Here is a 22,653-nt window from a genome sequence, read left to right on the forward strand (position 1 = left end):
TTAAGATATTTGCATTAGCTGAAATTGTGTAAAGTGCTTTGGTGCAAGTGATGCACTGTAAATAATTTCAGTGACTAAAGTTCATAGTTCTTAGCACATTTATTTGAATCCCTAGATAGTTCTTAATCTATGGTGGTAAGAGTCAATTTGTACATAACAACTTGAGAACACCTCGATTTACTGATAGTCAGCCTGGTATTTCATAGAAATGTTAACATTCTGTTCTTTAGAATCAGATGGTAATAGTTCATAAAAGAAAATTATCACATGATCAACATTTGAATAAACTCAAAATCAGCTGTCACTAAAAGATAATTTTAAGTCAGAACTACTACAGTACCCTCATTGCTACCATATGTCCACATACCTCCATTTGTCCACACCTCACCACTTCTCAAATACAACTGCGCTCATAAAGGCCATCTGAGGCAATAATCACATGCCAACTGACTATCTCATTGCATGGTACTACAGAACTGATTATTAAACAAATTTATCTAGAAGTATGATAATAATGTCCACAGATGTGTGTGGAGCAAAATCAAAACAGAATGTCAATTAAAATTTTTACAACGAACCCTACTATCTAAAATTATTAATTATAAATTTACAAAAAACAGCTATAACGAAGAAAAGGTAAAATAATATTATAATGAGTGGATGTGGCATGTTGATACAAACTGTTTTTGCCTGCTAGTTTTGTTGTTGCAGTCAACTAGTGTGTAGCATTTAAAATACCTAAGACCAGACCATAACAGTGCAGTATGTTAAACACTATCCTCAACCTACCACATGCTGTAGTTAGTTTGCATGGAAATGTGTAAATTGTGTGTAAATATTGTTTACAGCAAATAGGTCAAGTCTGCAGTCTCTACCAATTATGTGTGAATGTGTGTCATACAGGTGCCAAGTCCAAATGTAAGAACTCCTTAACAGCTTTCACCAGAGTCCTCTTTTAGTTAATTTAGCATAATTGTAGAAATTTTTATTAATTTACAAACATTTGCAAATTCAGTAATTACTCTACGTGAACGTAAAATCTACTCACTGTCAAGATGTCACATTGAGTCACAGACAAGTACAATAAAGAAGACCTGTGCAAATGAAACAACACAATTTCAGTGACATTACTGGTCTCACACAGATATAATTTTATGTATACTGACTAAAGTAGCAAGTGAAAATTTGTATCAAGGCCTGGAGTCGAACCCAGGTCTCCTTCTTACTATGCAGCTGCATTACCCACTAAGCCACCTTGGCACAGCAGTACACACAACTGCACTAATTACCCTGGCATGCCTCTCTCCTCGATTCTAATTCTCACAGCCCCCCAGTCTACTTTAGATTCCTCCAGTCATGCTACAAATTTTCACTCGCCGCTTCAGTCTATATACACAAAATCAGATCTGTATAAGACCAGTAAAGCCTCTGAAATTGTATCATTTCATTTTTGTTAGCACATGCAACTGGGTTTCAGGCTGAATCCCCCATTTAAGTTGAATGCCAGGATGCTATTCAGGTACCTTGGCAATTCTGTTCATGTGTAAGAGGGAATTTAACATAGAGTAGGACAGCAGTGAGAATTTGGATCAAGGAGGGAGGCACGTCAGGGTAATCCGTGCAGTTGTGTGAACCACTGTCCCAAGGTGGCTTAGTGGCTAACGCACCTGCCTAGTAAGCAGAGGACCCGGATTTGATTCCCAACCTTGGTAGGAATTTTCACTGGCCACACTTCAGTCTATATACATAAAAACAAAAAGACCGTTGCACACTGGGTGCAACTCTGCTCAAGAATCACAATATGAGGAGGTATACATGGAAAAGGCCAGGAGATGCAGGAAGAGTTCAATTAGAGTACATCATGGCCGGGCAGAGATTCTGAAATCAGATACTGGATTGTAATGTGTATCCAGGGGCAGATACAGACTCAGATCACAATTTGATAATGATGAAGAGCAGGATTAAGTTCAAGAGACCAATCAGGAAGACTTAATATGCAAAGAAGTGGGATACAGAAGTACTGATGAATGAAGATATACACTTTAAGTTCTCTGAGGCTATAGATGCTGTGATAATGAATAGCTTGGTAGGCAGCTCAGTTGAATAGGAATGGACATCTCTAAAAAGGGCAATAACATAAGTTGGACAGAAAAACAAGTACAAGAATGATAACTGCGAAGAAACCATGGGTAACAGAAGCAACGCCTAAGCTTATCAATAAAAGAGGGAAGTACAAAAATTTTCTGGGAAATTCAGGAATACAGAAATACAAGTCACTTAGGAATGAAATAAGTAAGAAGTGCAGTGCAGCTAAGATGATATGACGACATCAAAAATCTGAAGAAACTGAAAAAGAAATGACTGTCGGAAGGACTGACTCAACATATAAAAAAGTCAAAACAACCTTCAGTGAAATTAAAAACAAAGGTGGTAACATTAAGAGGCCAATGAGAATTCCTCTGTTAAATGCAGAGGAGAGAGCGGATAGGAGGAAAGAGTACACTGACGGCCTCTATGAGGGGAAGGACTTAACTGATGGCGTGATAGAAGAAGAAACAGGAGATATAGGGAAGAGATGGGGGATACAGTGCTAGAATCAGAATTTACAAAAACTTTGGAAGACTTAAAATCAAATTAAGCACAGGGGTGGCTAACTTCCCATTGGAATTTCTAAAACCATTGGGGGAAGTGACAACAAAACAATTATTCATGTCAGTGTGTAGATGGACGAGACTGGCGACATACCATCATACTTTTGGAAAAAAATTATCCAAACAAATCCCAAGATAGCATCAGCTGACAACTGCAACAATTATCGCACATTCAGCTTAACAGCTTATTCAGTCAATCTGCTAACAAGAATAACATACAAAAGAATGGAAAAGAAAATTGATGATGTGTTAGATGGTGATCAGTCTGGCTTTAGGAAAGGTAAAGGCACCAGAGAGGCAATTCTGATGTTTTCAGAATGAGATTTTCACTCTGCAGCGGAGTGTGCGCTGATATGAAACTTCCTGGCAGATTAAAACTGTGTGCCCGACCGAGACTCGAACTCGGGACCTTTGCCTTTTGCGGGCAAGTGCTCTACCATCTGAGCTACCGAAGCACGACTCACGTCCGGTACTCACAGCTTTACTTCTGCCAGTATCTCGTCTCCTACCTTCCAAACTTTAAAGAAGCTTCTGTAAAGTTTGGAAGGTAGGAGACGAGATACTGGCAGAAGTAAAGCTGTGAGTACCGGACGTGAGTCGTGCTTCGGTAGCTCAGATGGTAGAGCACTTGCCCGCGAAAGGCAAAGGTCCCGAGTTCGAGTCTCGGTCGGGCACACAGTTTTAATCTGCCAGGAAGTTTCAATTCTGATGTTGCTGATGGTAGTGGAAGCAAGACTAGAAAAAAAAAGATCAAGCCACATTCATAGGTTTTGTCGACGTGGAAAAAGCATTCAACAATATAAAATGGGGCATGTTTGAAACCCTGAGAAAAATATGAACAAGCTATAAGGAAAGACAGGTAATATACAATATGTACAAGAATCAAGTTGAAACACTAAGAGTGGAAGACCAAAAACGTAATGCATGGTTTAAAAAGAGTGTGACCACAAGGATGTAGTTTGTTGCCCCTGATATTCAATCTGTACATCGAAAAAGCAATGATGGAAATAACAGAAAGTCAGGAGTGCGATTAAAAAGGAAATCAATTCCTCAGTGAAAATGAAGAAGAATTACAGGACCTGATGAATGGAATGAACAGTCCAATGGGTACAGAATAAGATTTGAGAGTGAATAGAAGTAAGACAAAAGTAATGAGATGGAGTGGAAACGAGAATAGCAAGAAACTTAACATAATAATTGGTACTCATGAAGTACGTTAAGTTAAGGAATCCTGCTACCTAGGCAGCAAAGTAACCCATGACAGACAGAGCAACGAAGACATAAAAAGCAGACTAGTACCCGCGCAAAGGACATTCCTGTCCAAGATAAGTCTACCAGTCTCAAACAGGGGTATTAATTTCAGCAATAAATTTCTGAGAATGTATGTTTAGAGCACTGCATTGTATGGTAGTAAAACATGAACTGTGGACAAACCATAACACAAGAAAACAGAAGCACTTGTCACATGGTGCTACAGAAAAAAGTTGAGAATTATTTGGATTGATAAGGCAAGGAATGAGGAGATTGTCCACAGAATTGGTGAGGAAAGAAATATATGGAAAACACTGACAAGAAGAAGGGGAAAACCAATCCAACATCTGTTAAGGTATCAGAGAATATAGTCGATGGTACTAGAAAGATCTAGAGGGAGCAAAAACAATACAGGAAAACAGATACTGGGATACATTCAGCAAATAACTGAGGATGTAAATTGTAAGTGCTGATCTGAGATGAACAGGTTGGGCACAGGAGATGAAGTCCTGGTGAGCCACATCAAACCAGTCAGAAGACTAATGACTTAAGAATTAGAAGAAGAAGAAGAAGAAGAAGAAGAAGAAGAAGAAGAAGCTGTGATAAGCTACTACATGATGTTCAGAAAAACTTCCAAGACCAGGAACATTACTTACACCACTATGTCCCCTAACAAATTTATCATACATAAAATACCTAATCTTGAGTGTTGTGATCAAGTGTTTTCGAAACTGAAGTCTAACTTAAAATGGTATAAAAGTCCTTATTAAGATATTCATCTATACAGTAGAAGGAGTTGTCCACCAAAAAGTCTTTCAAGCTCTGTTTAAACTGTGCTTTATCTCGAATTTAACGTTTGCTGGCAATTTATTGAAAATGTGTGTTCCTGAATATTGGACCCCAGCTGGAACAAGGTAAGTGGTTTTAGGTCTTTAAGTAGATTATTCTTAATCGTAGTGTTGATACATACTATGTATTGGGCTACAGACATTTTATTTGCAACTAATTTCATTTAGGAATACTGTAAATATACAGAAGCAGTGGTTAGGAAGTGCAGTTCCTTGAACAGGCTTCTATTGTGATCTTGAGGTTTCACCAAAAATGAGTCTTACTACTTGATTTTGTATTCTAAAAACTTCTGATCAGTTTGATGAGTTACCCCAGAATATAATCTCATATGACATACAAAAGAATTAAATTAAGCACATATACAATTTTTTTCTCATCGCAAATACAGAGTCATTCTGTGGTGTGCTTTTCCCAACTGAATTCATTAATGAGTTGTAATTCCAGAAATTTAACACTGCCAACCTCTTCTATCTGCATGTCTTCATATATTATATGAATTCTGGAAGGAAATCTCCGTAATATTTAATTAGGCCTACTCATATTTGCCATGTGCTGTAAAACAGTCGAATGGTCTAGAAAAAATTAAAACCAATTAAAGTGAGTCACAGAAGAGAGAAACACTTACGAGTGACATATAGATTAATCAGGTACATGTATATATTGGTAATGACCAACTAAATGAAGACCTTGGAATGTATGTCCAACTGCTGGGTATTAGAATTTAGGCAACTTCACAACTACATTCAGTGTGGGACCAGCAGATATCTCCCCAGGTTAACACAACCATGGTCACAGTGGCTATAGAACAAGCTTCCTGTACAAGTTTTATTTTTGGTGTCTTCTTTGAAGTTGAAAGGGTTTCCAACTAATTTATTTAAAAATATACCACACGAATAGGGACTCAGCTGTCATCTCCCAACTCCATACGATGATCATTTCTCTGTCAGCTTTATTTTTTATATTTTGTGATATCTGTGGACGGGTTAGTGCAGTGGATGAGAAGTAACTGGCGAAAACCATTATTTGAATATGGCAAACATTACTCCAATCACTTCATTGAAATGAAATGTTTTTAACAAGGGCAATATAGTGAGGATTCCCTCTGCAGTGAGAGAACAATACAAGTAAAAGGTTAGATTGCTACTCGCTTTGGGGATAAGACGGAATTGCTGATAGGCACAACGAAAAGTTTTCCAATGACTAACATACGTTTATTACTAAAATGCCCATATAGAGATCCTCAAGGATTTAAAATACGTTATAAACAAGAATACAAATGGAAAAAAAGGAGAGCGAGTAAATGTATACATACTAATATTCACAAGATTAGGGCATTATCGCGACATAATATGGAACGGTAATCTGTCCCAAAACCAAGATTTTTGGGCGAAGACGGGTGTGGGAGTGTTCCACTAGTAGGTATCACACTCTATCCAAGATCTGTTGAATTCATATTTCACGTAAGGCTCGTTTTGTTTGCAAAGTATCAGAAGGTTGGCACTAACACTGTGACGGTGATTTATAGGCATCATATTATTGCAAACGTTATGCCACTGCACCTCTGCGACCGGTGAACACACTCACCGGATCAGAATCATAAAACTGATCAGGGAAGATGGCACCAAATAACTATCACCACCTCAATGCAACCGAATTTCTTTTTTAACAAATAGCTATGGTAGTACAATACAAACATTTTGTTGGTTTTTGTCACCATGGGTAACATAACTAAAATACGTTCCAGATTTCATGTTGGGTAGCATACCTTGGCTTGTAATTTTTGTACACGGACAACCCTGTAAATTCCGTGTCAATTGCAATGAACTTTGCATTTGTTAGTGCAGCTTTTATCTCCGGCAATTTCTCTTCAAAGTTACTCCTAAGTATGTCCACCATTTTTCCACTACGAACTGCTTCTCAACACTAGACAATTTTCAACACTACCCAACTCTTCGCCTACATCGTTAACAACCTGTCTGAGCACATTCACCTCAACAATAACAATCAATATCTCCGGCTCTCCGCCAACGCCCGACACTCGACAGTTTTCTACACTTTGTTATCAAAGATTCTTGGCGCCGCAACTATTCTTTTTCAAAGTACCTCGATTGCGTTTTTCCAATAGGTTGCAACTATTTCTAACCTTGATTTGGAGACGCAGATTTTTAGGGCAAGTTGTACGATCGCAGGATAAAGACACAATTAGCTATTCGAAAAACAAGCTAATTGCCGTATAAATTGGGGTGCGCATTGTATGGGGTAGAGCTTCCATACAGTTCGGTTGGCAACGCAAATCTAACTCGCGGAGTGTTTTTTCGCGCGAAACGTACGATATTCATTTGGCACTGCCGTCAACCGAGGAAAGGTCAATGCTAAATAATGATTTAAAGAGGGTCCGCATTACTACAAGAACCCAAATTTTGTTTTGTATATTGGCCATAGCGACATAGTAACAGTCAGAACTCATCAATGGCCACGACAAAGCATAAATGAACGCTGTTAGAATTCTGCAACACAACTTACCGGTCTCCACAAGTCATTTTATCCATAAAGCTAAAAACAGTGTGGCAGCCGCGCCGCAAAAATGCGTGAACGCACCAAAGCAGCTCACGGCCGGCTCAGTTTAGCTGCGTTAGATATGGGTCGGTGCGAATTCCTACCGTTTGACAAATTTATGGCAAGGTGCGGCGCGCAAGACGCGTTTTTCGAAAGTGTATCACTTCAATCGGCGGACCACGTGGGTCGAACTTAATGAAAGATCCCCACACACGCGTACGGAAATTTCACGCTCTCCGTTTGTTTCCACTTTAATTTGACGCTCTCCGTTTGTTTCCGCTTTCGCTTCGTCTCGTTCGCGAAGTACATGGGGGCCTGCGATGGCGCAAAAAGTTCGTTTCGTTAAGGACATGTTTCCATTGTTCCACCCCGCTCACATGATCGGTGGACGCGCTCGACACCGAGGAGATGCACACCTAGCGGAGGTGTTGTGGTGAAACTTATGCAAACGCAATCATTGCGATCGCCGTTAAATGGACATTGCGATCTTATTACATTTTCGTCCCTTGTTCATTTACTCATTTTTGCAGAATAAATGCATTTTCGCCAAAAGTGCACAGGAGACAATTCCCAACAATGCAGAGTACACGTGGTCTGTACAAAGAAATTCAGAAGCATAACACATAAAATTCGTTGATATCGAATAAGTGTCTAAGAATATCCCCTGTAGATGTCTTAATCGCCTTTATCTTATTCTTATGATTCCTACGGTAGAAATCAGACAGTGTAATGTTGTCAGACTCTTCACTGACAGCACAGTATCTCTCTCTCTCTCTCTCTCTCTCTCTCTCTCTCTCTCTCCTACTTGTTATTTTTGTAACATCCAACGGAGTAAAACTACCAACTGTAAACATTTTCTTAACATCACTTGGTAGGGAATTCAATAAGATTTCACCGCCTCACTCTCTTCCGATGTATCGAAAACAATTACTGTCTGTGTGTTGGCACTAACCATATGTGGTGATCACATAAAATATACATGTATTGGTCCATTGGAGCAGGAGGCCACTGAACGAAGTCGCTTACAAGGATCTGTGTAAAGTTTTGCCGCCTGCAATGGAGGAAGATCATATCCCATAGACTTTCCATCAAAACATAGGTTTCTTGTGTTTTTGTTTCATAAGCATTTTGATACATCGTTTCTTCATGTAACACATCAAAGCAGTGTATGACTACAGCTGTCTAAACAGCCATACATTTTGTTTTTCCACAATGACTTTGAGGTCTGTGTCAGGTACTAAACTGACATTAACATGTTTCGATTCAGTGGCTGTCACAGGAAGATGGACATGGCATGGCGTAAGGTAAGCCGCTAAAACACAGGATGGTTGAAATAAAGGACAGAGATGGTATTTCTTATTGACAAGATGTTGGAAGACATTGCAAAATATGGAAAGTGGAAGAGTTTGTGGAACTGTGGAGCATTTCCAAACAGTTGTCCAAAGGTGATGACCTCCACATTTCGCCTCATCTTCCACAGTGACAGGGTAGCAGATGTTTCAGCATTCCATTTTCAAAGAGACCAAGAGCACTGATTCCTCATATTGGTGGTGCATATTGCACTCAGGTATATGATCACTGTTTCAGTGTCCTACGCGGTGGTCATCCTGACCTCCAGATCTTTGGACACCGCATCTTTCATTTTTATAGCTTGCAATGTGTAGCTGTATGTGAGAACAAGGGGATATTCTGCAGGACTTAAAGCCATAAAGCATAGATGGTATACATCATAAGTTGCCAATACTACTAGTAGAGAAATGGTATGATTTTCACACACTCAGACGAGCATGTAACTACCCTCATTCCTCTATACTGTGTCCTAATTTCATCAATTTTATGCTCATTAGTTCAATTTTCGTTATTTTACCAGGTTTTTGGTAATTTCAACGTTTTTTACCTAGTTACACGAGGTAGAAACACCCACTCTCAGCAACTCTGATGTCAAGAAAATGTCTCATTGCTTTGATCTTGTGATGCTATCAGCCAATGACATTGCAGCATGATTCTCAATTTTTGTATCATTGCTAAACCACCCACTCCATTACTCCGCGAGGGCCATCTACAAGTGCACATTTTGTAAACCTTGAAACACTGCCTACATCACATGACACAAATACTGTTTCGTTGTGTAGGATATAGCTATCAACAGATACGAGGTGCAAAAACTACTCCTAAGCCGAGCTATTTTATAAATTCAGTAAGATTTTATTACGATTTGCCTTCTTCCTCAGTGTGGATGGGAGTCACAAAGTATTCTCACATTCGTAGGATAAAAAGAAGGAGACTGAAAGATCTCACCATCATCTTTGATGATAACCACCCCAAAAAATGATTCATATCCATAGCAGCATTCCGCCCTCAATTTCAAAATGGGCTGCCCCTTCATTGAATCAACTGGCTAAGGATCCTGAACAAAACTGTAGGTGGTCTCTCTATTCATCTTGTAACTGTTCTGCTGACTTTAACCAATCCTCCCTGCAACATTGTCTCCGATTTAATTTGTAACTGACCAGAAGTGAATGGGTACAATATCTGCTACATACGATGCCTCATGAAGGAACAGAATGAGACGAGTTCCACATAATCAATCCACATCGATATTCTGCTTTTGGAAGGGGCAGAATATGTTCCAAACTTACACAATTGACTGACAATAGTGATACAGACTGGTGTTCTCATTTCCATCACCCTAACTACTGTTCTGCAAAGACTGTTTCATACCAATCATTCTCACATCATCCATCCAATTACACATGGTCTTTCTAGAAGTATGCAGCAGGTTAGCACTCCTTATTGGTGTATAGTAGATAAGGGTATGATATGAAGGTTGTCCATAAAATAATATTCCCAAGGACCTGCAATCGCAAGGAACACTGTTACAGGTAATCCGACAACACGGATGTGTAGCCTAGTTCTCCCTCTCCCATTTCTCATCCCAACGAGCTGTCTGCAACACTCAATCTTGGCTTGGCAGCCATTAGAGGTCGAGCTCCTACTCTCTGTTTTGAATTTTTGTGTAAGTGGGAGTTTTTGTGCTTTTTTGTTTTTTGGACAAATGTACAAAATTACTACAGACGTATTAGTCCATGCATTAAGTTCCAGGATGAAAATCAGACTGTCTTACATTACACCAACACAACAACTTATGCTATTGTACAGTTCTTTGTTAAATATTTGCTTGTACATACGCTTATTTGATTTGTCACTTTCTCAATCAATGGACCTGATCTGGGAGGCCCTAATTTCTTTGCGGCTAACTTTTCCAGGTAATTTTCTTTTCTGTTAGCACCTTAAAAAGAGAATCAACAGACTTAATGTTGATACTGCACACAAAAACTGATTCCTGCACAGTAAACAACCAACTCAGAACACAAACTTCCAGTTGTGGGAGTGAAATTCTAGAAGTAATGTCACTTGACTAGAATACAAATGAGGCACTGAGAGCCATAAAGGTCAAAAGCACACCATCATTGATCTCACATTTAAGTGAATGTAAGAGTGAGACAGTTTTCGTGAATGTTCATATATACACTGTTCGCTTGCAGCACAGATAAAGTTAAGTCCCATAATGCTCAGAACCATTTATTATTATTATTATTGGTGGAAGATTGGGAGTACCATCTCTGAAAACCACTACTCGAAATACTCAGAGCTAATTTGGCCATGATAATCTCCTTGCGTCAATTTTACCCAGAACTTTATCTCTGCTTGTTACACAAGCCCATTTTTCGAGCCAACACTACTACTACTACTACTACTAGTAGTAGTAGTAGTAGTAGTAGTATTACTCAATCACTGTATTGTGGCAGTCGGCCGCACGTAGACAAACGAGGAGTATGGCTGGTAGAGGGGAGAAGAAAGGTGCAGAAGACCTGTCTCTCTCTCACAGGGCAGCCAGCCTACACTCATGTTTCGTGCTTCAGCAAAAGTAAATCTGAAACATGGTGACAGTGACAGTCGAAACCAGTGAAGACGTGTTGTAATCTTATCCTCCCACACATCACTATTAAAATTCTCTTTCTCTGCACAAGTTTTGAAACCTTCGTAAAGTGTAAGATATACAAAAGAAAAACTTTTTACTTATCTTCATTTTCTCTTGTTGTTGTTTTCTTCAGTTCTTGCGTCTAGGGATACCTTCTTGCACCTGAAATTTTGGCTTAGTGGGATCCAGATGACTAAATAACTGTTGAAGATTTGCCTGTATTACTCTTGAATTTTATTCTTTGTCACATTTTTCCACATCCCACCGTCTTTACAATTTCCACTTCAGGACTCAAATTCACAGTGTTGTGGCACAATATAAAAATCCAACCAGTTCCATCAGAGGCATGCCCTTTACTACTTACATTCTGCGGTACTCACAATATTCCAAAAAGTTTACAAAGTGAAAGAGTTTACAAACTTTCTTGACAAAAGAAGAATCGTCACCAAGTTATAACATTATTCTGTAGATAAATCCAGAAATAAATTTAATAATTTGTGTTAGATTGTACAATTAATAATATGAATTTTAAATATGCTGGATACTTCATACTTTCAAATATTTTTAAAAGAAGAGTGATTTTAACTGTATGTACAGAGTACTAGCAAATTGATTTCTTTTTACATAATTTAGCCTGAAACATAATGCATCACATAGAAAATCATTTGAATTTCATTCGGTAAAACAGCTGATATAATGTTCACCTATATAACAATCTATAGTATACATGGTATAGGTTATTTCTATAAAAAAAAGGTTATATTAGAAAAGGATGTCCCATTACAGTATATTGCTACAAATTTAACAGAAATGACAAGATATTACAAACATAATTTTTGATAGAAAACCAGTGTAATTAAATAAATACAACATTTACATACTGCATGAAACAGTTTGACAATTTATTTTAGTTACTTTCACAGTCACTCTCTGCGGTGTCGGTACATGAAGACTCATTATCAGCTGTGTCCATGCAGGATGAGCTCTTATTGTCTGCTGTGTCTGTATTAGATGAGTCCTCCTTAGAGTCATTAGCAGGTATTATAATCTCGTCAACAGCGATTTCCATTATGCCATCGGGCCTCCTGTAGTCATTCCCCTCCTATTGCACTTTTCTGCAGTACCTTTACCAGTTATTTGGAGTGACAGAATTGAAGGCACCATTGTCAGTTTCTTGAGATTGGCTGCAGACATCTCACCAGAGTCATTGTGTTCCCTAACGTACCACTTAATTTTTGTCCACGTAAGTTCTGTTGCGTTCAGGTTGCAATTCTACGGCAGCATGGGAACCACGGTGTGGCCTGCACTCTTATCCAGTACGGCTACTACATACACATTTTCAGTAGGTTTATTTGCCTTCACAAGAGCATACAGTTCAAGCTTTGTCATGATGTCATTGCATTTAGCTTTCCTTTTTCGCAGCCATTTTACCATCATCACTCTTGGATAGTATATTGTTGTTGTTTTGCCCACCTGCCTACAGTGATACAATGCATTGCCCATAACAATGACAGACATTGGCTGAAGATTGGGAGCACCATCTCTGAAAACCACCTCTCGAAATACTCAGAGATCATTTGGCCATGATAACCTCCTTGCATCAGTTTTGCCCAGAACTTTATCTCTGCTTGATACACAAACCCATTTTTTGAGCTAACACATGCACTATCATCCTTGTGGAGGCACTTTCCTATGCCATAACACCCAGCACATCTTGTGGCCTCTACCAACATTTGCCACATGTCAGACTGCTGACAATCCACGAGTCATCAAGATAAACATATTTTGTTGAGATTCCCTAATGCTCTTCATGTGTGCAAGGAAACAAGATCACCAAAGAACAATGTCACCATGTTCTAGCAAAAGATTTCATTTGCTCTGTATGGAGTTCCACATGAGTCCCATCAACTTAAATAAAATTATTAATGAAGTACTGCCCCATCTCCAATTTATCTTCTCACACAGGAATGGAAAAAGTTTTTCCACACTAAGAACTACTTTCTGATGTGTGTGGAACTTCACAATGGTATTCCTTATAACTAATTTACTTAAGTCATTGATTTCTTCTTGAATATCACTGCACCTCTTCCTAAGTGAAACAAAATAAACATAAAGTAATTTGAACCTAGCAACTACTTAGTTGGGAGCATTGTCGAATATAAACAGCTTTACACTTCTATGGCACAAATTAGAACTAACACTGACCTTTTTTTCCTGAAGTACCGGGATATTCAACTGGATGAGAGCTTGCATACTTTTTAATCCTGTCTAAGGGTGATACATTTTTGCTGGTGTAAGTGACAGCTCTCTTATGGGCTTGAGTGATAGGGTGTAGCAGCTTTGTGCTTTTCTTTTCCACCTTGCACCACACGAGCCCATCAAGCATTATTTTACAAGCACCACTTCATACTACAAATCTCCCTTTCCTTTTAGAGGTCACGGGAGTCGTACTCAAACCTAGTGATGGACCTAGAGTGGCATCTTCACACATTTCAATATATGAGACAAGCAACATTCGATGCACAACACAAAGTGAAGGAAAGCTGAGAGTACACGAGGCATTCAGTGATAGTGTGGTTTCAGAACAACTCTACATGTTTGTTTAGAAATGGCCAATAATTTTCCATGGGGTTAGAATAATACTCATCAATCAGTTTCTTTTATTATGGTGCCAAATTCAAAATCACAAAAAAATCAACTAATCCCTATAAAAGTTACATACTTGGTAACCTACCGGATGGTTATAAGTAAACTGATGGTGTTCTGAGTGCTGCAGTAGAGGCTCTATACATCTCATGATGCTGAAACACCGAAGGTATGTTCATTAATCTGTCTACTCTTAAAGCATGCTGGAAAAAAAAAAAAAAATATTTCCACTTCCTGCCACCAGTTGAAAATACGGTGCTGTATGGAGTCAGAATGTGAAAGGTTTCCTGTTTTGACATCAGTATGCTGTCTCTCATATGGCGATGTGTGATGATTTCTCTTGTGACATGACTGTTGGTGTAAAGGGTTAAGAAGGTTGAAGTTTTCTGTATGAAATGCATTGTCTATTGATAAGAAAGCCCATGCACTGCTGGTAAAGTTGTTTTATCAGAAAGGCAGCAATAGTAGCACTGTGTTGCAGGAATATTGCCAACAGAAACAGCTGCAAAGAGGCCTCATGTCAATAAATGGTGCAAAGAATATGATCAAGAAATTTGAAGAAATAAGTGAATTAGATGGCACAGTAGGGAGAGAAAGGTGGCCCATTCCCATGGCAGTTGTTGATGAAGTTGCTGTAGCTATAGCTGACCATGTAGCACATGCCTCAAATTTTGCAACCTGTGCTCGAACTGTATCACAGGAATAGTCTCACTCTTGTTCAATAGTTAAAATGATTATGCAGTGTATTTTACGTTGGTATCCCTACAAGATTCAGAACATGCACCAAATGAAGTCATAAGACTTTGTCCTTCATTTTTTGGCATGCGTGGAAATGGATGATATGTGGCTGGGGAATATTCTTTTGACAGACGAGGCAAATTTTACTCTGCACAGTGCTGTGAATGCACAGAACTGGCAAATGTGGTTCTACTCTGCCACAGGTCAAGCAGGAACATCCATTACACTCGGCTTATATGACTGTATGCTGTGGTTCAGAAAGTTATTTCTTCTTGAACTGTGTTCCTTCAAGGAGATGACACCTCATGTGTCTGTTAGGTGTACAGTGACATCTGCACAGTGTAAAGTCCTCCTTGTGCAACACGTTATTCCAGCTTTGCAAGAAAGCAACTGTGTTCACACCACTATTTTCATGCAAGATGAGGTGACACCACATGTTGCTTACCAGGTGAAAGATTTATTTTGAGAAACCTTTAGTATGACTGCATCGTCTCTGGGCAATTTAAAGATATGTGGCCTCCCAGATCCACCAACTAAATCTAAGTGACTTCTGGTTGTGGGGACATTTGAAAGATTGTGTCTGTTAGAGATGTATCTGGACTCTTCCTGATTTGAAGGATAGCATTCAATGACATATTGCTCTGATTACACCAGACATGCTGTGAGCAACTGTCAACCATGCTGTGTTATGGATGCAGCATGTTGCTAAGTTGGGGGACCATACTGAACATATGTTATAACTTGTGACTATATCCTAATAATATGTGCCAGAACTACCATTATAATGTGTTTGGTCATTCCAACCCTTTTCCTGTGTCCACACCACATTCTGACTGCTTATGGTGCCATATTTTCAACTGGTAGTAGAAATGTGAATTATCTTTTTTTCAGCATACACCATGAGTAAGCATATTAATGGCCATATCTACAACATTTCAGCATCCTATGCTGCACAGAGCTCACATGGCACACTCGGAACACCATCAGTTTAATTATAACCACTTGGTATTTGACCAAAATGTATGAAATAGCTAATTTTTTTCATGATTCCAAAAATTGTTCCATAGTAACAGTTGTCTTTATTTTTACTTTAACCTTTAAGAGATTACTGACAGATTTCAGGTAGATAATGCAGGTGTGTAAATGAAGCTACTTAGAAAGAATTAAAAACTGAAGAAACCCAATGATTGATTTTATGTTACATTATTTATGTTAACTATTACTTCACACTGTCCCTTGTAGAGCAGGCAGGGAGGATCATTAACTATTACTTCACATTGTCCCTCGTAGAGCAGGCAGGGAGGATCAAGTGCCCAGATTCCTGTCCACAGCCACCCACACCACACTGGTCAAAAGATCAATGAACTCAACTGAATAAAAAGTCATCACAAAATCGACTAATTGTGTTTATGTGAATTTCATTTAAATACATACAATATAATCAGAAGGATGTACCTCATGAACTTTGAGTCTACAATGGTAAGTCACTGACATTGTTCCCAGGTAATATTGGTTCATTTCCACTCAATTCAAGCTCTTCTGTCTTTCTTTTCAGTAAAGAAGATGAACAATGATCTTGTTTACATTGTAACAACATTTTTTTCAAAATTTGATGAAAACAAATGAAAGGATGCCATAATACCAATTAAAAACCACATGACAGCTCAATATGTTGTGTTCAGTTCAACAAACCATACATCAAAGGATTACGTGTACAGCGGTATGGGTTGTGCACTCACAAACTGCACACTCATACCTCAAGTACCACATGCGACCTCATCATGGGTGGTGGTGAGGCTGCATCGAGAATTAGTGGAACATGAATTAAAAACTTGTCATCCGAACAGCTTTGTATAGAAATTTAAAATTTTAATGTATAACTGCTTAAATGGATTAAGTAAGGCTAAGTAATGAAAATTGTACTGTAGGTAGTATAGTACTAAGAAAGCAGGCTAACACTCCCCTCCCATGCCCTCTGGATCTGCTACCATCCTGAGCTTCTTGAGTTTAAATATAAAATCCTACAACAATGTTGCAAAATTTATTGTGTAGCGGGTCCATTCAAGCAATTAATTTCAAGAAAGGTGACTGTAGGAATTTTGTAAGATAATACCCGAATATGAATGTAGCAGATAGGGCCTACCACCCACAAATATTTCAGTTTGGCTCCTTGCCATAACACAGTTCATGTGGAGATACTCCTGGAATACTGAAAGGCCTTGTTCAGTTCATGGTGTAGGTTGCAGTGTTCACTATCTCTGCCCAAAGCTTTTGTGAAACATTTCCATGTGCATGCATTATGGCTCTGACAGTTTCCATGGCATCCATTCTGTTCTGGAGTGCATGGAATCGTGAGATGCTGAATAATAACTACTTTCTGCTGAATTTCCTTTACTTGTTTGTTGTCAACTCTTTTCCATTGTCACTCAGAAGTTCCTTGATGATATGTCCAGTAGTTTTTGCTTTAGCTATGAACTGACTTAACTTTTATGCAACTCCAGATTCTTTTTGATAAGATATGTTGCCCGAAGCTTTGCATTATTATCTTTAAAAAGTTTGAGGTACTGATATCCTGACACTGAATCATGAAATGGACCACACAAATTGATGTCCATAAGCTCACCCAGTTTTGCTTTCCTCTTCCAGGTGCCAAATGTTAATGATAAACCTTGCCTTAAATACAGCCTCCACATGGTTCACTGTCAATTTTTGCCTTGACATTTAGCTCACTGCTATGAACAGACTTTACATGGTGCTTGTTCTGGTATCCAAATCTTTCATGATAAAGCTGTAAAACATTGTCTTTGCTACTGACTTTTACCTCACTGAGGAAGCTAAGTTTCAAATTTCTCACAGCCAATTTAAAAAGCCCTCCAAAGTTGACACATACACCTAGCAATCTAATGAGTTAATCAATCTTGAGATTACAAATTTCTGGAGCTTAAAACCTAACCAGGTTTTGTGGCTACATTCATGGTTACTTAATTTGCTGACTATTGAAGATATGTTGATGATGTAACTTAGTTCAAATGTAGTTCAGTAATAGTGATAAATGTCAAAATAGCGCTGAATATAGGCTGACTGACATTGTGTTGTTGTCCAGTGTGTGTGTCTGTAAGAAAGGTGGCTCCAACGATCAGGTAGCATTTGATGAGGTAATAGAATAGGTTTGGTGTTGATGTAAATATTTCATAGATGGGCTGTGATGTTGACTTGTCATTTAAAACTTCAGAATCAAATAATTGGTATGACAAAGCCAACATGAGATTTTCGTGGAGATTTGGTGTAGGGAGGGAAGGGAGAAATTTTATCTGGGGGATGATGAATATGCCAGCACCATGTGTTGGGTTTATAAAGACAAACTGAATTGGAGAAGGTTCTTTATGAAGTTTGTGAAGAGAATTTGTCTGCAGTGGCATCAGAAGCAGAGGCAGAGGCAACAAGAGAGAATGATCCCTTAGATGAAAATGATGACAGAAAGGGTGGGAAGACCTAGTTGTTTCATGTGATGGCACATTTATGAAAAAAAAATGCCACAAGTCCCTATATAGTGTTTCAAGTGTGCTACTTGATGCATAAGTATTGTTAAAGTTATCTTCTTAGAAATCATGTCAGCAAAGAAGATTCGATAAAAATATGACAACTGTAGAATGAACTACTGTGGAGGGTGATTGAATGAAGATTATTTTTAACAGACCTGTTGCTAAACATATGCAAAATATCACAGGTAGGGCAACTCCAGTGCATTCGAAGTACAAAGTGATGAAATCCAAATGACATGGGGCATTTTATTGAATTGCTTGAATGCATAGGTCATGTCCAGAAGCACAGGAGCTCATGATTATGAAAACTCGTCAGTGACATGAAGGCGAAGAAGTTGGAAGACAGGAAGAGTCTAGGTGTACACAACAGGCTAACAAAGATGATGGATGGTTGATACTCTTCAAGTTGAGACACTCTTCTCTCTATAATCGAATAAACAACAGCCAAAAGTAAATTATGTAGCTTTTGTCACCCTGTATGTATTTGATTATTATGTGAGAAGGATAAGTGCAAAATACCTCTTTCTCACGGCTCATTGATGACTTTCTTGCTCATAGAATATTGTGGCTCACTGTAAGTAAAGTTGAACAATAGGATACAAGCAGCAGTCTGGAAGGGGTGGGTAAGGGAAGGGGGAGGTATAGTAGCGTACAGGTGGAGAGAGACTAGACTGCCAACAGGCACAGAGTCAGGAGGTTGTGAGGCAGGGAGAAGTGTGGAAAAAAGGAGCAAAAAAAAGGAGAGGAGGGGGGAAAGACGGGTGATGCAATGGCGGAGGGCTGTAAATAAACAGAGTGAAAGATGAAATGAGGAGGGGATGACAGGAAAGAGGGGGTGGAAACTGTTGGGTGTAGGGACAGTATGTTGCTGTAGGTTGATACCTGGATAATTAGAGGAGTGGAGAATGTGCTGTGAGGATAATTACCATCTGTTTAGTTCAGAAAAGCTGGTGGTGGAGGGTAGGATCCAGATGACTCGGGTAGTGAAGTAGCCATTGAAATCAAGCATGTTATGTTCAGCTGTATGCTGTGCCACAGGGTGGTCTACTTTGCTCTTGGCCACAGCTTGGCGGTGGCCGTTCATCCTGGTAGGCCGCTGGTTGGTAGTCATACCAATATAAAAAGCTGTGCAATGAAACTTCCTGGCAGATTAAAACTGTGTGCCCAACCGAGACTCGAACTCGGGACCTTTGCCTTTCGCGGGCAAGTGCTCTACCATCTGAGCTACCGAAGCACGACTGTGCAATGGTTGCAGCAGAGGTGGTATATGACATGGTTGCTGTCACAGGTCACCCTGCCTTTGATGGGGTAAGATAAGTCTGTGACAGGACTGGAATAAGAAATGCTGGGTAGGTGGATTGGGCAGGTTTTCCACCTGAGTCTTCCACAGGGATATGATCCTTGTGGCAAGGGGTTGGGATTGGGGGTGGCATAGGAATGGACTAGGATGTTGTGAAGGATGGGTGGCTAATGGAACACCACTTTAGAAGGGGTGGGAAATATTCTGGGTAGGATGTCCCTCACTTCAGGGCACGATGATAGGTAATCAAAGCGCTGCTGAAGGATGTGGTTCAGTTGTTCCAGTCCGGGGTGGTACTGGGTGATGAAGGGGACACTCCTTTGTGGTTGTTCTTCTCCTGAATTGTTGTAAGTAAAATTGCTCATTCCTAGTGAGTATGATTAGGGTTTATGAAATAATTCAGGCATTGCTTCTTCATCAGTTATTTTATTTTATTCATATCACAAATCAAACTTCCATTGAAAAATAAATATTAACCAGACTTGTTCTGACAAAACCAATTGAATTTACAATCCAAGTTGATGCCAACTTCCATTTCATTCCACCATTACATACAAACAGACTCTAAAAAGAGTATTACATGTTAATCCTTAACTGCATACTGTGAGTCCATCTACATTTTTCCTATGCTAGTGTTATACAATGTTACAAAGATTTGCATACACAATTGATATTCCTTGACCAAAGAAACACAGACAGTTAAGATTTCAATAACAAAAGCATCTTTTTTATCAATTTATCTTTTAGAATGATTTTAGAAAACAATATGTATTATATTAATAACGCGTCACAACAGTCATTACTTCAATTTGTGTCATATCATGTACTTCGATACTTCACAAAAAGATTACCTGTGCTGAGCTGATCCATTTACAAAGTGTATTATGGTAAGAATATCAGGGATAACCTTCAGCTGCTTAAGTGTAGAATGGTCTCTATGGACTACATATTTTCATATGTTATCAACAGATGAATCCCCTATACACACCTTGTGCCCCATTATTTGGTGGTGTTATATGAAAGCCCAGAGGGATGGTATTCCTTACATTCACAAGAAAAGTCTTCCTGAAATGATTTTGAACATCATCAAGCCAAAATTCAGGTTTCTGCGCAAATCTGAGCTTCTCAAGAAGTGTGTGGATGACAAAAGGCAGAACCCTACTGAAACTTTGAATGCCATTATATAGAAATGTTGTCCCAAAACGACATTTTGCTCAGTCACAGAAGTCAAAATTGGAGGTTATGATGCAGTTATTGTATTTAATGGTGACAACTCTGAGAGTATAAAAGTCTTGCAGAGAATGGCCTTCAAGGCTGAGGGAGCATTCACTCGAGAAATCATGAAGAGAATTGGCACACAACATATAACTCCAGCTGGGAAATCCAATAAAGATCTTGCAGAGATTGCAAGACAGTAAAAACAAGAAGCAAGAAGAGAAATCTCTTGAAGAAAAGGAGGATGCTCAGTACAGATCTGGAGCCTTTTGATATAGGGAATGGTACAGAAAATATAAGTTTATCTTCAGAGTGTGTTTTCTCAGAGTTATCTTTTTCATTAAGGAGGTACATTTTTCTCGGAAATTACGAAAGGTTGAGTCAAGAGATGTGGCATGCACTTTGCAGCATGTATAAGAAACGTATACAAAGGGGGAAATTTTAATACAATTCTTCTATGTCAAAGGAATGGCCTGGTGGAGAGATAGCATAGAATAATGAAAGCAGTGCTCATGTGCCACAAGAGCTCATGGACCGATGCACTTCCATGGGTCCTAATAGGCATACAGACTGCATATAAAGAGGACCTTCAGGCTTTGCTCATCAAAGCAGTGTAAGGAAAACTCCTTGCATTCCCTGTGGCTATTATCCTGCCTGCAACTGACATCAGCAAGTTCAGTTTTCCACAATTGGTATGATGCATCAAAACTCACATCCAACACATACAGATCCCTCTGTCCACACTCTGTGCTGGAGGTATTTGTTCATAGAGATCTGAAACACTGTGACCAGGTGATGCTGCATGACGAAACAATATGTCCAGCATTGCAACCTCCTTATTTGGGACCCTACAAATTGCTCAAACATGGAACCTATATCTTTTGACATTTTAATGAAAGAGAAACCTACCATTGTCTCCCATAACTGCTTCAAGCTAGCATGGATACTGCAAGATGGACCTCTTCCATTGTCCCTGGTGGATGACGACACCCACCTTGACAAGCACAACACCAACACACATGACACAACACTTCAGCTGCCACAAGAGCTATGAGATGCTGTCGCGTGTCCACATGAGCTGACCAACCTGCCCACATCTCTGACGTCACAGCACAGCTGCAGGCAGATGACCACTGCAACAGCTTACCATCTACCATGTGTACAGAATCTTCTACACTACTTCTTCCATTGCGAGAAATGGTCTGATCGTGCGGCTCGTGCAAGCACTGGCTATGACATGACTGGTCAAGTACGCTCTCAAATGCTCTACAAGAAATGATCCAGTTGAGTTCTTTGCAGATGTCACACATGGTCCAGTCAGTCACACACACCTGCGCTACCACAAACATCGACGCAGCCTTGTGGTTCCACACCTGTTGACAGAGACTGGTCGCTATATGCCATAGTGCTCTGAACTTCCAGCAGGGGTCTCTGTGGGGAGATTTGTCCTAGGATGACCAAATATCATTGGTGCAAGTGATGTGGAAGCTCTTTGGAACAACACAGAGTGACTTGAGTCAAGCTGGACAATGCGATTGACTAGACACTCTGTACTAGTGCTCTGTTTAATAAAGAGTATTCTCACGATCTGGATGTGTCTTTATGTTGATGGATTTCTAGCCCCATGGTATCCCTTTACTCACAACCAGTTTTATTAATGTGGAAAAACAACTTAGCAATGGTTACATCACTGTGAATGTGAAAGAAGCATAACTGTTAACACTAGACTGGATGAGTTGAGACATTGTTAAGAAAGCCTTTTGTGCTTTCAGCTTTCAAGTCATGACATTAGAAAAGGAACAAATATCAATAATCAGTATAGCAAAAGTTGAGTTCGATAGTCAGGAAGAAAAGGCGAGGTAGAGGAAGTAATCAATTTTAACAAGGGAGAGTAAATTTTCCAATTCTCAGCTGAATAACTTT

The 22,653-nt window shown here is 39.2% G+C and overlaps 1 protein-coding gene across 2 annotated transcripts in view; it reads right to left on the reverse strand.

Moving 5' to 3' along the window:
• LOC124717131 (pre-piRNA 3'-exonuclease trimmer-like) overlaps positions 1–6,796 on the reverse strand; it is a 205,339-nt gene extending 198,543 nt beyond the window's left edge. For both annotated transcript variants that reach the window (XM_047243883.1, XM_047243874.1), the window contains exon 1: positions 6,517–6,796. In XM_047243883.1, coding sequence (XP_047099839.1) covers positions 6,517–6,647 — 131 coding nt within the window. In that variant the 5' untranslated portion in view covers positions 6,648–6,796. The remainder of the gene's footprint in view (positions 1–6,516) is intronic.
• Positions 6,797–22,653: the final 15,857 nt, after the last annotated feature.

The sequence above is a fragment of the Schistocerca piceifrons genome, chromosome 1, assembly GCF_021461385.2.
Source record: "Schistocerca piceifrons isolate TAMUIC-IGC-003096 chromosome 1, iqSchPice1.1, whole genome shotgun sequence".
NCBI classification, from domain to species: Eukaryota; Metazoa; Arthropoda; class Insecta; order Orthoptera; family Acrididae; genus Schistocerca; species Schistocerca piceifrons.